A 17,900-nucleotide genomic window follows, 5' to 3' on the forward strand; every position below is an offset into this window, starting at 1 on the left:
TGCAATGAGTATGTCTCCTGTGTAATCCTGCCTTCCAAATTCATGACACGTGGTAGGTCTCAAGAGATCTCACCAGAGCAGTACATCCTTCCCATAATTAAAAGAACCTATGCATGCATGAGCAGGGTATTCCAGAAGGGAGGACCTCTAGACAGGGCTTGGACTAATAATGTTCAGGAGGTACATAAGCAAGTAATACAGGCAAAAGAAAGTTACAACAATTCATGCTCCAATTATAGTGTCGAAAAAAAAAGAATTAAATTATATGCAGAGAGGCCTCAATCTCCAGTTACATACAAATGAGAAGCTGGAAAGTTCCCAGGTTTGAATACGGCAGAGGAAAACTCCTAATACCACACAAAGAGTCCTGAACTGTACCAAGCGGAAATGGCTCTATTTGCTCACAACCTATTTCCTATATTTTGCTCCATGCTCTGTTTCCAGGAGCATTTTCACAAGAAAAACATGAACTTGATCATTCTGCTACTTTTTCTCCACTGGAAGTCAAATTCCTCCACCTAGAAAATCACAGTCACTATCAGAGAGGTTCCAGCCGTGCCTCTAACTTGCACAAACACATGAGAGCACCAGGGTGGAAGAACCCAGCTGTCATGCAAAGGGCCATTGTAATAAAAAAGGAGAGAAGTGCAGAACATGTGGGGAGTAGGAAAGCACAGTTTTTTGAAAAGCATGGTTTTCAAAAAATGCCATGAGGTGGCATTTGTGGAACAATCTGCTCAGCTTTTGGCTTCAAGACAACAGCTGGATGTCTCTACTCATGCATAATGTGGATGAGATACAATCTGCCTCTCTCTACCATGAATCTCTTTACCCACGGTGAATGACACCAGTGGAAATCAGTCATCCAGAGCTGCTGCCAAATTATGAGAGCTTCACTGGCAGCCAGTTATTGAGAGATGGATAAATTATTTGGTTAGAAACTAATTACACACAGCCTGAGGGGCCTTGAGGTTTGTATTCTGCACAACAATAAAGAAAAATGGCTGCACTGAGATCAAGAACCAGACTGCTGGGAAGGCCACGGAGCCCAGCCCACCCTCACTGAGGAAAAGCACTTGTAGAGGTCTGAGACTGGCCCACCCCAGCATCTCATCAGCCAGCAAACACAGCTATTACAGAATGAAATCCTGACCAGCTAAAAGCTGCACAAAGTCCAGAATGCCGATTAAAGTATCACATATCATTTATGTCAGGCAAAACTAGAAATATATAAGCAGATAAATAAACAAGCAAGCAAGCACTTGAAGAGGGTCTGACACAGAACCAAAACATTTTTAGCCTTCATGTTTACACAGATGTAGCTGAGCCACTGGAAAAGTTCACTAACAGCCATTCCTCTTATGTAATTGTGATGCTGTTAAGTTGCAACACTATTTTTTTTTTTTCTTTTTGCTTTCAACATCCTATGTTGTCTTAAAACTCAGTAAGATTTTACTACTGGAAAACTGTAAAACTCTTCTCCAAGTACAATGCTTGCATCGGTTACTAAACACACCCTGCATTTCCTTTGCATTCCTTATGGCTTACCACTGCAGGTCCTGTTGTCGGAGTTCAAGGAATAATGAGCTGGACAGCCACAGACAAACCCTCCCACGGGGACTGCCAGGCACAGGTGAGAGCAGTGACCATTGCTGGAGGCACACTCGTTCCAGCCCGCCTGCCTGGAGGAGTGGAAAACCAGGATGTCCATAACGTAATCCAAGTGCCCCTGGATGATGGTTCGGTTCTGGCCACTGGTCTTGTTGGCTCGCTCGATGCTGCGCCGGCTCCAGTCTGTCCAGTAAATGTAATCCTGGTACTGGGTCAGGCCAAAGGGGTGAGGCAAATCATCAGCTATGATCTCACGGTCAAGGCCTGTGTCCAAAGGGAAGGGTGAGAAAAAGCAGAGTTATATGGGCACAAGCAATATGCTGTTGAACATGTCCCCTGCCCAGAAAGGTTACCACACAATTACTTTAAAGTTACTATTTCATCATTATAAGAGTAAATTACAAAGTAATGTACAGTAGTCAAAAGGAATCTCAGAGCCTATCACAGAAATGTGCTAATCCTGCTTGCCATTCACAGAAAAAAATGTAGCTTACTGAAGAAAAGTTTCAATTTCGAAAATTATCAGGGTTCTCAGAAAGATTCTGTCCTTTCCCTCCTCCCCAAAACGGACAGGATTACTCTCAATTTAATGCAGGATGCTGATACTGTATTTCCAGTTCAGCATCTCTTTTACCACACTTTTCCCACTGCTTACAAAAAGAAAATTGTTATGAGCTTAATGAAATTCTGCATTGCATTATGAGAAAAATTAAATATACAAGGCTAAACTAACCTGTCTCTGGAACGTCACAACAGGAAAGAGCAGCCAGAAAGCCAGGATAGGAAACAGCTAATTGTGTATACCATGGAAATGTTAAGAGATCTTAAGGAGCAGGACACGGCAGGGGGAAATTATTTCAACAGTGTTTTATCAACCACTTCATTACCATGGCACCTCCTGCTGTGTAGTCACACAAAATGAACAGCAGATTATGAAGCAAGAAGTTATTCCCTCTTTGCACAGAGAAGTCAAGGATGCACAACCCCACACTCTGCTGTCACCAGCTGCAGACACAAGGAAAAGGAAGCTCTAATGCTGTGTCCAGTCCCACATTTCACAGGGAAACATGGAGCAGGCCTCCACAACACACCAAAATACATGAGAAGCTGAAGAAAAACAGCTTTACTATCACACGTAATTCCCATAATTGCATTTTCCTGTTTCGATCTTTTTCTAGCTTTGTTCCACTACTGCAAGCATACTGTTTAAAGCAGACTAACTCCTTTAGCCTTAAATACTGGCTAATTATTAATGCTTAAATACTGGCTGTTGTTCATGATAACCCGAATAATTTAGCATACAACAAGGCAGTTCACTCCTGTGGGTGCTGAGAAGTTAAAACAAGATACTGTTCAAATCTGAGAGGGCCTTAGTCCTCCACACAGTACTCTAGGACAGTGAAAGAATAAAATATTCCACCTCCATTATAAGCTGCAATGACCAGTTTATAAAATCATTACAGACCCCAGCACTAGAGAACTCTCCTGCTGATAAGTACTACCCAGGAAAAGGTCCTTAACATGCAGAATACAGGGGGGAAAAAATGCCTGAGGACACTAACAAAGATTTAAAACCAAACTGTATTAAATTACATGTTGAATAAGCTGTTGTTATCCTCTTGTTGGCTTTCTTTCTACCTTTATTATGTATTTTCTAGTGCTCTTCAGAGTAGCAAAACAAGATCCTCCAAAACACTGTAAGTTGACATCTTTGTCCTACATATAACTGGAAATATGTACACCTTGTGTAATTTTAACTTTCTGAGCAACCCAATCACCTACAAGAAAATCGAGGCCTTGCTAACCATAGTGTTATATAAACATGAATTACAGAAGCAAACATTAAAGGTGTGAGAGGTTGGAAAATTTTATTTTTGTCTTATGATGTGTATCTTTGCATTATTTAAGCAACAATTTGCCACGAGGGAGCTGCAAAAAAGCAGCATTGCCCTCAGGAGGCTGCCCAGGGCTCTGGGGCTCACCCAACATGTTGGAGGACTCTATCAGGTTGGTGTCCAGGTCGGTCCAGTACAGCCGCCTCTTGGCATAGTCAATGGTCAGGCCATTAGCACGTCCCACATTTGGGACCAGCGTGGTCCTCTCACTGCCATCCATAGCAGCTCTGTCAATCTTTGGCTTGCCACCCCACTCAGTCCAGTACATGAACCTGATTAAAAGAAGAAAGAAAAATAGTTGCATTCAATCCAAGAGAACTCAAGAAGAAATACAAAACAAAAATCCTTAGAAAGAATAAGAGAAAAAGAAGAGCTGTAAGTTCAAGCATTTATTAATCCCCATTATGCTAAATGTATTTTTTTTTCAAAGTACAGGCAAGGAAGTGAGTCAAATTTCCTCAAAATGCTTCCAACATTATTTTTTTCTACTTGGACACAGATTTTCATCAGCAAGTTCTGTGTGACAGCACTTCACTAGTAACTAATCCATGCATGTCATTTAAGAGGCAGAGGTTGGCAGTTGGACACCTTCATTTATACCTGGTTATTTAGCAGGGTATTTTTCCAGAGCACTTATCTTCTGTTTCTAGTCAGTTGTCTCTCAAATGAAGGAACACAAAGAGGTAGATCTGCAGGGTACTTTTGTTAATAGGTGCCACTGCTCATTTCCACACAACTAAGTTAACCAACCATGTAACAAGTGTGTTACAACTCAGCCAAGACCACAAAACTGTATGGCATTTCCACTGGAGCAAAAATACAAGCTATTACATACTCACATGCCAGCTTATGCCTCATCTGGAAGAAGGACAGACTTGCACATGTTTACATTTTCTTTAGGCACTGCACAGTAGAGTAGGATGTTTATTTGTATATTATATATTTGATGGCTAGCTAGTCACTTCTTCCACAGTATAAAGCTGATACTGTTCTATAAACAAGTGAGACACAGCTATCCAATATTTACACCTGTGCGTTTTAATAACCCTAGTAACAACCCCCTGGGAAGTCTTTCAATTCCAACCAACTGCACAAATAGAAAAGGTTGCTTCAAAAACTGATGATCAAGAGGGAGCTATTCTTTAGACACCAAATTTTCTTAGAATTTTTGCAAGTATTTTGTGCATTTTTTGCAAGTTGGACACAGAACGGAGCCAAGTGCCGGAATTGCCCACATGGCAGCAATGCCTTGAAAACTTCCATTTGAAGTACAACTATACTGTAAGGTATACAAATGTATACAGCTATACTACTGCTGTAAGGAAAAAGGAAAAACAGGCATTCTGACCCAAGTAATTTTTTTTCTGCTCTGTGGTGAAGAGGCAAAGCACTGAATGACAATACTCCTTGGGAAAAACCTACTTCGAGTGTAAAACTAGAATTATCCACAGCAGCCTTTTGTTACAAATGAGTAACTGGATCTAAGAATCTGGTGTTGAATTCTCATCCAGGCAACCCCTGGCACATCAGGGCTGAATCCAATCTAGGATCCCACTGGAGGTGACCATTGCCACCGCCTGGTTGAAATAAAGCAGAAGGAATGTGTTCCAAGTTCTCTGCACTGCTGTAGCCCTCACAGTGTCACTGGAAACTGTGATAATGTCATAACCCCTGTAAATGAAGTTCCCTCATTTGAAAAATAACGCAATTATTGGTGTAACCTCAAAAAGTTTTTGCAGTAATTAGTTATTGTCAAGTGAGCATTTCATGGTAGAAGAGCTGTTTCAGAAGCTGAATAGTTAGCTTGCCCCGTTCCGTCCCCTCCCTCCCTGTTTATTGCCCTACTTTTGCTGTTACACTTCAATCCAACTGAGAAGTTTCTTCTCAGGAAGTCTTTAATTTGGGGCAGAGGTGAATATAATTGTTTCCACTCCTCTGTCCCTCTTCCCTTGTCCATGCAAACTAAAAAGTTTCCTTACCTGAAGAAACAAACATCTTCCTTATGCTCAGACTACAAACTTCACTCCCTCACCCTCAAATTAAGTCACTTAATACCTTTATTGGACCCTAACTTGTAATAAAAATAATCCTAATTTTTAAAACTATAAATATATTCCTTTCAATGCTATAGTCCTTTTCTGATTAATGAGGTCCATAAACCTAAAACTACTTTGATTCTGTGGCTAATTAAAAAACTAAATATAAACTCCTTTCTAATGAGCTGCTCTGATTTTTATTCTTGTTTTTGGTACTTTTAATGATTATTCAGGACATTAAGAGCATATTTCTCTAAATTACCAGGTTGTATTCCCCAGCTCAGTTCTCTCAGGGTTTATAGGCAGTGCTTAACTACCATGCCCTAGAGGAAGCATCACAATGTTGTTTTTCACTGTTCATAAACACAGAATTAAATCAGCAAGTTACCCCTCAGCAGGGTCCAGTGCCAGTGCCCGGGGACTGTCGAGATCTTTCCACACGAGCACCTGGCGGTGCTGCCCGTCCAGCTTGGACACCTCGATCCGGTTTGTGCCAGTGTCAGCCCAGTACAAGTTCTTCCCCAGCCAGTCCACAGCCATGCCCTCAGGATAATCCAAGCCGAACTCCACAACGTGTTCCAGCGCGCTGCCATTCATGAACGCTCTGCTGATGGTCTGCAGGGATACAAAGATACACAGGCAAATTAGAAATTTTACCAGTCTGTCACTGGGCTGCTTGTTTTCTTTGTTGGATTTTAAACACTTTCAGATTTCAGACATCTCATAGGAAAGAGGATCTTACAATATGCTACTTATTTGCAAAGCAAACAATGCCGCTATTCAGAAGTAATGATTTACTGTGCTCTGTGAATGTATTCTGTGTCAATTACAATAGCATTTCACTGGGGAAATAAATGGGATAACTAGGCTGGTTGAATTAAGCATCTACATGACAAAGTGACCTTAATAACTCAGTGCCAGCTTCGAGGGGGAAATATTTTGGCTCTCCCAGGACTACACAAAAGCATCAATGTTATAGCATGGAACCCTATTTAAAGTGTTATTTAAAAAAAAGTGCAGGACAGAACAGCAAATAGAAGTAAACAACCAAACGACTGATGAGCTCAGTAGCTTAAGCGCTTCAGTACTGATGGCTGAATCTAACTTCACTAGGCACGATCTCTTCTTGGACTTTTATTCAAAAGACTTCTTTTAACTCTTTGCCATCAGGATCAGCCTGTCATAGCAGATACAGCCAGAATTCCATTTCAATAATATATTAGAGCTTAGGCATTCCATGATAAGCCTGAAAGTAAAGGACTAATGTTGGAATAGTACAGAATTCTTTTGGCAAACATGGGATACCTTTCTATGTCCTCAATATTCCTATCTGCACACACTCCTCATATTCACAACCAACCAGAAGCTAACAAAACCCACGATTTTTGTTTACTTCTTAGTTTGAACACAACCTGCTAATTATGCCAGTTTGTGACAGCACACAGCAGGGAAGTCTATATCTCAGATTTCACCTGTATTACTTACACAGCTCAAAAGAATACCATGCCTAGGGAGTTCAGCCAAGTCACCTCTTGCAGACTCGCTCAAACTCTGTGTTTTTAACTACTGTAATTCTTCAGTTGCAAAAGTCCATGAATTATTGTTGGCACAGGTCTCAAGTAAGTTGCAGAAAATGTAATTAAAAACTAAACTCTTCTACATATCCCTTGAAATTTGTAAACCCCATTCATCAACTACTCTTAAGCATCTCAAGAAGCTTGTAACAGCTTGATAGCCAATATGGACTAAATCTGTACCTTTAAAGAAATGTCAGTCCAGTAAATGCGATTGTCTGTCACATCAAAATCCAGAGCAGAGGCTTCCTTGACTCCAGTGAGTGGAATAGCAACATTGTTATTGTTGGTTTCTAGAGAGATGCGTCTGATGTCTGCTCTCCTAGAAAAGAGCAGGAAAGCTTCTGGCACGATGCAGGTCCTCATGTCACTGATGAGCTCCAGGCCGATGGGGCAGGCGCAGCGAAGGCCTTGTGGTCGGTACAGACACAGGTGGCTGCAGCCGCCGTTGTCTTCTGCACAGGGGTTTGTACCTAAGCAGGCAGCAAGAGGAAAAGCAAGCATTGCAAACTGACTGCAGTGAAAGGTGAAGCTAGTCCTCACATGCATCAGCAACACTATGAGTTCTCCAAGTATACATGCAGTTTTTCTCCTTGTATTCTCTGATCAAATTATTTTTCATTCATTTCCTGTAATCCTTTAGACAGTCCTTACTCTCCTTGGCTGGAAAAGCCAGTGATTGCTCTCCTTATGCCATGAAACAAACCCAGCATTAGGGAAAGGGATCTGGGCTTCAGCAGCTACTGATGATCCCAATTCACAGCACAAGCACTGAATGCATGGTAAGTGTATGTTCTGCTGCCTTTTACAGTACACTGTTCCAGCTACATACCCCCTTGCACTCCTGCACGTAAAAAAACTTGCAGAGCTATTTCCACATCCATTCAATAGTCTCTTCTCTCCAAGATGCAAGTGAAGCAGCTCTTTGCAATACTCACTCATGTACCTCCACATGCTGGAAATTGAACTCCCAAGGGAGGCTTGGTACAAAGGAGTTCAACTGGCCAAACAGATGGAAAGAGGGCTGCATTTAAAGCCATGTACCTTGGGGCATCAGCCACACAAAGATACATCTCAACTACATTTGACTAGTTTCCTGCAGTACAATCCAGAGATGACAGCAAGAAGCTGCAAGCCTTATCCACATAGCAGGATACTCAGGTACTGTGCTGAGTTCTCTGATGCTACAATTACACTGCTACCAGTGCTTGGATAGCTTAGGATAGGCAATTTAAAGCTAGATGCTGCTTTTTTAAACCACAGACACTACAGGGCAGGAAGTACTTCTAGATACTTCTAGAGATAATTTTCTAGTGTTAACATAAAAAGTACTGAACAGACTAAAACTGGCTCATTCTGCGCTTTTGCACACTGGGAGCACACGTTCAGCTTGCTATTCTTCCAAGCTACAGAACTCAGAGAAGACCTAACCCACCCCATCAAGCTGCAGCCTGCAGTTATCGTGCAATAGGACTGGATTCTGCCCACTTCTAAAACTCTGCAGAACAGCACTGCTGGCATTTTCTATCTTGTTCTCCCTTGCCTGACTAGCAGACCACTCACCGATGATCTGGTGCACGTTGGTGGCTTTCAGGCCCATCAGATCGGGCAGCTGATCGATGATGATCTCTCTCTCTGCCGTGCGCTTGTGCACACGCTCAATGCTGCGCCTTTGCCAGTCTGTCCAGTAAATGTAGTCTTCCAACAGAGTGAATCCAAATATATGAGGCAGCTTGTCCTCCACCAGGACTCTCCTACCAGTTCCATCAGCATTCATGACCTATGAATGATACAAACACAAACTTTGGTATACAGAATAAATCTGCCACTATTTGGCAGACGAACAAACTAGCTGCTCTATGCTTAGACTTCAAATCAAAAAATAATCTCCTATCCATTATAATGCTATCAATGTTACACAGCGCCCTAATAAAAAAAGAAGACACTGTTTATTAACAGTGTTTATTAAAAGCCTTATTTAGAAGGCTAGTCTCATAAGCAGATTGTAATGTGAAATTATGACACAAGACTCGTTACCTTTGCTTTGGGAACTATTATTACGTAATAATACTTACTCCTGTTACAACTCTCTCATTTCTGACATGAGTTTTGGTTTAGTTTTACAGAGGAGCCACTGTGTTTTACACAAATGAAGACAAGTTTGTAATGGCCAAGGAGATCTGGTTCAGCATCTTCCAGTTCACAGTCCCTCCCAAGTGCGCTTTGCCCAGATTACAGAGAGCATTAAGAGGAGACCCCACACAAATACTGGGAGGCAAAGAGTAAAGAAGATCTACAGAATATATTTATATTCCCCAGTCTGAATACGGAACCAGTTTTCCATTCTTCAAAATTAAGTACAGTAATTTTTTTACTACAAGGAACAGCAGTAGTCTGTAAATAATTGCATGCCTTTGATCAAGACACTTGAATTTACTGTGTCATTTTCCTCCACTGCTAGAAAGGAGTAATACCTAACTTCCTCAGTGAGGCACTGAAAGGATTAATTAAACATATGTATGCATGTTCAAGTGATCAAGTGCCCTATGAATGCCAAGTATTATTATAAAATTGTAAAATACCATACTGACAGGAGTAAAGAGTCCCGTGTTTTAAGAGAAGCCTAGGAATGATTCAGTGCCTCACTTTTTCAGAAAAAAAATCCTTCTGAAGTATTTCTACTTGTTTCAAGGTTACAGCTTAAGTTTACAGCATGTATACCACTCTTCCAAAACCAGAAAAAACCCCCAACCAACCTTAATATAAAAGCTTTCCGAAACAATGTGATTCACAAAATCCAAGGTAGCATACTAATCCCTGAAACATTAAAACATCCTTCCCACCATCCAGGGATGTTCTAAGTAAAGGACTGGAAAAGGAGTGATTTATTAAACCACTGTTTTCAAATCTCTCTCACTTATGAAACTAAGATAGCCACAAACAAATCTATATGACTTCCTGTCCTCCCTACGGCTCAAACCCAAAGACTTATGCAATGACAACCTTCAGGATCAACTGGCTTAGTAACTCAGACTAGACTGATGGTAGTTGGTGGCCAGAGTATCTTCCCAGATAATGAGAAATGTAAAGGCTAGTTTGGAGCAACTCCTACCCAGGCACATATGAGGAGAGAGGAAAGGAACGGAGAAACAGAACTGAAGCACACACCTTTCCCAGCATACAGTATAATGTACACATTAATAAAACACTTAAAAATGCCCAAAAAAAAAGTGGAAGAAATGCTATAACCTTCACAATAATTCAATTTCTCCTTAAAATTATTCCTTGTCATAAACTTCCCAACATTTTGGCGCTTAGTCTCAGTATATTAAAATGGGAACCGAATCTTTATGTGCACATTTCCTACAGAAAAATCAAATGGGGCTCTGCATATTTGCTGGTTCGTAGGAATAAGCTCTGGATTTACTTTTAAAGAAAGGTCATAGTTACTTTATGGAAATAGCTTACCAAAACCCTTCAGTCTAGCAGAGTATACAGCATGCTTCTACAAATGCACTAATGCACATGCATCTCAAAAATAGATGACTTGTCTGTGGTGACTTGTTTCCCCCTCCCCCTTAAACTGCAGAGATAAGCCATGTGTTTGCAACTAATTAGTGCTTGCTAAGCAGACCAAGAAGATACACAAAATGAACTTGTTACAAAGTGAACCAACTAAAACCACACAGTTACAAGCAATAAAACATCACCATCACAAAGTAGCATTTTTAGCAATTACATTTTTTGCCTTGTATTTGTAAAAGAAAGAAAATCCTCTATTTAATGGAGTGCTTAACTACCAGCAAAGAGAATTAGTTGGAAGGTGTGTGGTGTGAGATGAACTTTCTCTGGCAAACTTTAAAGTGAGAGCTGTTCAAATAAGCTTACCCCTATACTGAAGAGTCAGGAAAAGAGGAGGACTTAAGGATTACGTATCTGCTTTTAATTAGTTTTTGCTTTGACACATAAAGGCTACTTTGAAAGACAGTTTTACATCTCCTAGACAAAACACGCACCTTTCTGAAAGTACTTACATATACCTGCCACTCTGCTCCTGCTGCAGTTTCACCTGACCACATCTGTACAATGTTGCCTAATATAAACATCTGCCCACTAGCAGCCAGCTACCACCACATATATATATATATATATGTATTTCCATGGCACCATGTTGTCTGCACTGACTTTGGCTGCATGTTAGGTGATTTCAACAGAACTACATCCATTGGCTACAGAATCAAACAGTCTGGTGTAAGGCAGAAGGGAAGTGGCAAGGGATGTAGGGATGATACGCACAAGGAGAATAAAGAAAAAAGGAACAATCACTTATCAACCAATTTCAAGGGATTTCAGCATCATCTTTTCACATACTGAAACTCAGACAACAACCAAGTCCCAGCCCATGCTCCTTTACGGATTTCTTCCCCTTCCCCAGCTCCTCACAGTGAAATGCATCCCCACAGAATCCCACATAAAAGAAACCCACCTTCTGCTGCTACGAGGCAGTGACTCCAGAGGTTTATGCTGCTTTTAACCACAATGTGGTGGGAGTTTCACATTCTGAGGCCATTCTGAATACTGCAAATCACACTGAGAATATAGGCTACAACAGGAAACAGATGTGGTGGAACCACAAACACCACCTTTACTGAAAGACTGAGTAGTTCCATGAAAAAAAATTTTAAAAGTGCAAAAATTGAACAGCCTCAGAAAAAATACCAGATATCCTGCTTGTAGAATAAGGGCTTTGTTTATCCTAAAACAATAATGAATCCAAACCTATAGCCTCACGAAAATACAGCTTATTCAAACTAAGTGAATTACTGCTGAAAATGTAGTCACATTTTAAAATGCTGTACTTAGTGATCTGTAGGAACAATAACAACTTTGAAGCATTACTTCTAATTTAAAGTTACAGACTGGAATGCACAGTGACATATTCTGAGGGTCTTTTTTGTTATCAGATACCATGCATTCAATTCACTCCTAATACCAGTAATCACTGTGATAGATAGGCTAATGCAGTGAATTTACCTTTTTGATAATATGGGATTTGAATGTACGGTAGTTTAAACTTGTCACTTGATTGCTCTAAGTCTAGAGTTCCATCATTAAATCTATCTCATTTATGAAACTGCTTAGAGCTTGTGCTGGGACCCTGGCAGAACTGTGCAGACAAGCAGTCCCCTCAGGTCCAGTGCACCAAGGCCGGTGGCAGCAGAGACTAAGCAGATGTGCACTGGTTCATGTGCACAGCCCTGAGGAGATGCTCATCACTGAAAGCGTCTGTCCCTATCGGGCTATACTTAGATCAATACCAAACATAAGAGCCCAGTCCTACAAGGTGTCAAGACTGAGATGAAGGTGACAGAGTGCAAACTCTTACCTTTCATCTTAACTCATAAGCACAGTTGAATTTTCAGTATAGAACCACAGAATCATAGACCAGCCCAGGCTGGAAGAATCCCTGAAAGATCATCTGGTCCAATTTTTTGCGGGAAAGAAGCCTAGATGAGATTATCCAGCATCTTGTCCAGTTAGATCAAGAAAACTTCTAGTAATGGGGAGGGACTCCACACCTCAGTAAAGTATTTCTTTCTTGTATTAAGATGAAACCTCCCTCAGTGCACCTTGCAGCAGTTGCCCCTGTCCTCTCCATGTGGCTCCATATGCTTGGAGAACCTCCTTCCTCCCTCAGTACTGGAAGAGTATGAGCACTCTCTTCTCCATGAAGAAAAGGCCAAACCCCTTCTGTCTGTCCTCACAGGGCAGGTTCTCATTCCCTTAGGCCCTCTCCACTCTCCCTGCATCTCTGTTGAATTCTGGGGACCAGAGCTGGACACAGCTGGGTATGGCCTGACAAGCACTGAGTGGGATGATCAATGTCCCCATGGATGCACCCCAGGATCCTGTTTGCCTTCACTGTACAGCAGCACACTGGCATGACTTGCCCTCAGTAAACCTGCATTGGCTTTTCCCCATTACCTGCTTCCTTTGGCTCACGGGTTTCTAGGAGAACTCTTTCCAGGGGCTGCAATAAGACTAACAGACCTGTAACTTCCCAGGTCCACTTTTGGATGTGGTGGTAAATGATCGGGGAACAGGTTAAATATCATGCATGCTAAGCTCTTTCTCTGGCTGACAGGAGCAGAGGAAGTCAACAATCAATGAAAATTTATAAACAACACCTGGTAACACTACCTTCAAAAATATATTACTTATGAGCATGGAATAGGCCTCTGTGATGGACTGTTAAGTCCCCAGCTACACTACAAGATGTTGCCAGAATATTATTTCTTTCACAGACACACATCAGTAAAACAAAAACCCAACTCCCCCTAAAACAAACAACTCTTCCAGTAAAATCCATAAGCTCCTCTAATTTCAGATACTTGAACCTAAGCTCCAATTTTTAAAATCAACAGTCTGTTTTTGGACAAATGACAGTTACCTTAGCCATAAGTGGTTCCTGAACTTCAGCATCTTTACCAGCACCATCTTATTGATCCTCAGAGAGGCCAGGAGACCCCACTTAATATGCAGGACCTCAACTGCTCTGCTCAAGTTCTACTGCCATCGCTGCCCAAGCTCTACAAAATTTTTATCAAGCACCACAGCTGGAAAGCAGTTCCCCTCACTGAGTCACAGGAAGGACGCAATTGTAGCATTCATCTTTCTTCTGGAAGGATAAGGAATTTGAAAGCCTTCTGACCCCGTGGCAATGCTTTGCATGTCATGTGTCCCGCAAGTGCAGAACACACTAGCTTGTTGTTTCCTTGGAATATGTTGAAATATACTCTGGATATATAGTCACGGTTTATCTTACAGCATGCACACAACCCCAGACATTTGGCACAGGTTTCTAAGAAGCAAATGTCACCAAAATAAAAGGTAAACTCTTCCTGAGCAGACCTTCAATTTTTACCTCATTCCAATGACAACTTGGGTTTCTCCCAATAGTTTAAAACAGCAGAAAATCATCAGGAAGCATTACCACCTTCACAATTTCAACATGGGTCATGCTAATGCACCACAGGAATAGATACAACTTAAAACAATGAGGTAAAAAGGTGAATTTCTCATGAGTTTGATCATTAACACTGATCTACTTAAGATGATTGCAAGGAAGCATTACTGTAAAACACCCTGAAATACTGAATTCAAAACAAATATCCCAGATATTCCAACATAACATAATTGAGCAAGGCTTGCATTAGACCTGAAATAATTTAGGAATACTCACACTCAAGGCTTAGCTACTTCAGCCCTGATTATCCAGAGGTAGATACTTACACATGGTGTTTGATGCAACAAATAACAACTCAGTTCATGGCAGCGTGAATCAGTCTGTTCATTGTCTACCTAAATGTACCTGAATCTTTCTTTACAAGGAAAGTGAAAACCAACACTACACTCACTAGATTTATTTGGTTCAAGAAAAAAAAAGAAACTTGGGCAGCATCTCTTCAAAATAACTCTAAAAGACAGCTAGAATGCCTTCTAATCATTATATTTGCATTTTTTTTAAACTGGGTTTGAGAACAATGTATTTTCAACTTACTTTTCTAAGCAACATAAAACTGAGCTGAATGTATCTACATCTCATGAGATGAAACGCACTATGGATTTCAGGATGATTTTACTGTTATGGCTGCAGCAGTATCATATAATTAATACATGTATTTACTACAAAACAGCTACTCTAAGAGAGAAACAAAGAGATATCTTGTCTAAATTTCCAGTTTTATTAGTCTTCCCTCTAAAAAAAGTCTTGATCAACTATACCCTCTTTATGTGAAGAACTGAAACTTTCAACCAAGTTTGAAGAAATTACTCTGTCAGTGTCATTTACTTACTGTTAACAGCATTCCCCCTCAATTCTAAAACATTAAGGAATGAAATGGGAAGTCCTCTCTTCATTGCAGTGAAATCCTGAGGAATCAGCAGAAAGGATCCCTGGAACCCTTTGGATTTGCTTCAGAAGCCAAATGCCTCCAGACAACTCCATAAATTTCTTATTGTTAATTGTTTTATAATAGCCTTTAACAATTTCTAATTTAACAGTTCCTCAACACCCTCAGTTTCTTTTAGAGCTCTAACAATTTTTCCACAGAATTCAAAATATATTTTTTCTGAGCATGGATAATATTTCTAATAGGACTGCTGTGAAGATAAGTATGTACAAACAGTATAGAGATTAACTTCATAAATATCCTTTCTATCAGGCTACAGACACTGCTATAAGCTCATTTCTTTCACAACAGAACAACTTTCTTAGCTCACTGATCAATGCCAACAGCAGAAACGTTTTCTCTGCAATGGAATTTAATTTTAGAAACAATTGGTTCAGTTTTTAATGAAATGGCTCAGGTCAGATAAAGTGACAAGTAGGCAAGGAAAGGATTTTAGAACCATTGTGACAATCACATATGACATCTCCTAGGCAATCTCATGCAACAGAAAAAACCCCTTGCATTTGTAAAGAACAGGCTAAGACAAAAAAATGAGTCAAATTGATGAGTAAGATGAGAAGAGAGATTTTCACAAGGAAAAAAGAAGCTCTTCTGAGAAGATTCAGTGGTAAAACAGGTGACTAAAAATGCTTTGCTACGGAGATTAATTTTGGTATGTAATCCATAGGGTGGAGTGGCAGCAGTCAGGGAGTGTTCTGTTACCTGGGCATAGGCTGTGGGGGCAACAAAGGAAACTAATGACTGCATTTTGCAACTTACTGTTTAGCAACTAAGACCTGTGGGCAGCTACACACACCACTTTGCAGAATGTAAACCAGACTAGCCAAGACTAACCCGAACCCTCACAGTGGGTTTGGGGGGGACAGTTTTACAAGATTAAGTTTGGCATAACAGCTCCTGATGCCCTTGTATATGGGCAAAAGCCTCTGTGCTCTTCTTTCCCAAGGTTTTTTCTTTCAGTGCCTTGCCCCAGAAACTTAATTTTCATTTGTTCTCTACCCAACCCGATGTGTTCCAGACTCCTTCATAAGTGACTATAATTGCCTTTTTTATAGAGAGAAAACATGTGGAAAGTTTTCTGCTGTTTTACCAAGTCCAAGTGGTTCAGGGAATAGTCCAGTGAGAGACTCAGCCAGTTACGAGATACTTTTCACCTTTGGTGGCAGTAAGTTTTAAAGTTGATTCAACTGCTCCTATTTGCTAAATCACTTAAATTCCAAGGGTCTTGCACGTCCAAGAGCCTGGTTTTCCACCTTTTTCCACAGACTCTTTGCCACGCTACAAGATCATGCATGGGACCAGAAGAGATGTTCAGGTTAAGACTACAAAACCTCACAGCAAAGGAAGAAACCTGTGTGAAGAAAGCTCAATCATTATTGAGAAGGATTGCAAGGTCAGGTGAATACTTCCAAAGCAGCTCAGGTCCAAGATCAGTACAAGGTTTTTTACTGTAATGCAACTTAGCTTGTGAACAGGAGGAAAAAAAAAAAAAAAAAAGCCAGAATTTTGGAGAGTAAGGGATAATAGTGGACTGACAAACAGTACTCAGCTGAATCAGAAACACAGATGACAGCTCAGTATCTCTCAATATCTCTTCACATTGCTCCCCAGCTTGCCATGAAATATTTTAAGTATGTCAGACTCAGGTGAGCTGATGGCCCTGGCTGTGTTGGTTTGAGGGATTTCTGTGTTTTCCCTTAGGTAACCAATACTGGCTACTAGTAGAGGCATGTTACTTTCTAGGTGAGACACCTGCGTAAACCAAAATACAATTTCCTAACTCCAGTGTGAAAAATCTGGGAAGCATGTATGACATATGAATGTAGATCCAACAGTTATACTCCAATCAGCTCCACGCTGGGCCATGGGGACAACGAGGCTTTCAGCGCTATCAGTGGCAAACCAGGACTGCTCATCTTTTAGCAAAGGTTGTAAGAAACATCTCTGAATTCCCAGTGTGAGCAGTCAGCACAACTTTCTGCTCAAATGTGTCTCGAGTGTGGGCACCTGGCTCTGACACGGCCGTTCTGGGCTCTCTTTAGAGGTAACAGAAAAAAAGAGGGGCTTTTAGAGTAGGACTCATTTAATCAATTCTAAACATTTACAGTGTGGAAGTGCTGATTTCCAACATTTTTTATAAAGGCAACATAAGGGAATTTAACTGAGCTGAATGTATCTACATCTCATGAGATGAAACCCACTACGGATTTCAGGATGAACTGTAGATCTATGACACAAGAACCATTTGAAAACTGAATGTCAAAGTCTTCTCCACATAATTTTTAGGGCAGTAGTTTCACTTCTTAGAAAAATACCATGTTTAGTACTCAGATCAGAGTCAGGTTACTCTTGAGCAGGACTTCCAAAAGCTTCCCTCAGTAGCCTCTTTGTGTTACAAGGTGCTGGGAACCCATCCCTGTCCCAGGAAGCAAGACAGCCTGTCAACAGCAGATCCCTCAGGACTTCTTGGAGAACTCCTCTGCACAAGTGGCTTGTAATGTAAGGTCTCAAAAATCACACTTTTCAGATCTGAATTTCGTTTAGGTAGTCTCAATTTATCAAAAGTAATAAAAAGGTAACTTTTAATGCTCCTGATTTGAAACTAGCATGGATGTTCTAAATGTTTCTTCTTTTTTATTTTTGCATTATAACAGCTGGGGGTTGACTAGATGATCTCTAGAGGTCTCTTCCAACCCTTACAACTCCATGATTCTGTGAAAAGGTACATCTCTAAGTGACAATTCTGTAGCACCATGTTCAAAAGCCAAAGCAAAAAAAAAAGAATTTTTGTTTTTAATCGTAACAAGCTTA

General features: G+C 40.7%; 1 protein-coding gene across 3 annotated transcripts in view; it reads right to left on the bottom strand.

Moving 5' to 3' along the window:
- The window catches only part of LRP6 (LDL receptor related protein 6), a 121,344-nt gene that overhangs the window by 26,791 nt on the left and 76,653 nt on the right, over window positions 1-17,900 (bottom strand). For all 3 annotated transcript variants that reach the window (XM_042050557.1, XM_042050556.1, XM_042050558.1), the window contains exons 8-12: window positions 8,680-8,896; window positions 7,300-7,589; window positions 5,931-6,157; window positions 3,594-3,778; window positions 1,549-1,875 (exon numbers count right to left, since the gene is read on the bottom strand). In XM_042050557.1, coding sequence (XP_041906491.1) covers window positions 1,549-1,875; window positions 3,594-3,778; window positions 5,931-6,157; window positions 7,300-7,589; window positions 8,680-8,896 — 1,246 coding nt within the window. The remainder of the gene's footprint in view (window positions 1-1,548; window positions 1,876-3,593; window positions 3,779-5,930; window positions 6,158-7,299; window positions 7,590-8,679; window positions 8,897-17,900) is intronic.

Source organism: Corvus kubaryi, unplaced genomic scaffold (assembly GCF_017639235.1).
Source record: "Corvus kubaryi isolate FWS band 111438036 unplaced genomic scaffold, C.kubaryi_AGA036_p1.0 74, whole genome shotgun sequence".
NCBI lineage: Eukaryota > Metazoa > Chordata > Aves > Passeriformes > Corvidae > Corvus > Corvus kubaryi.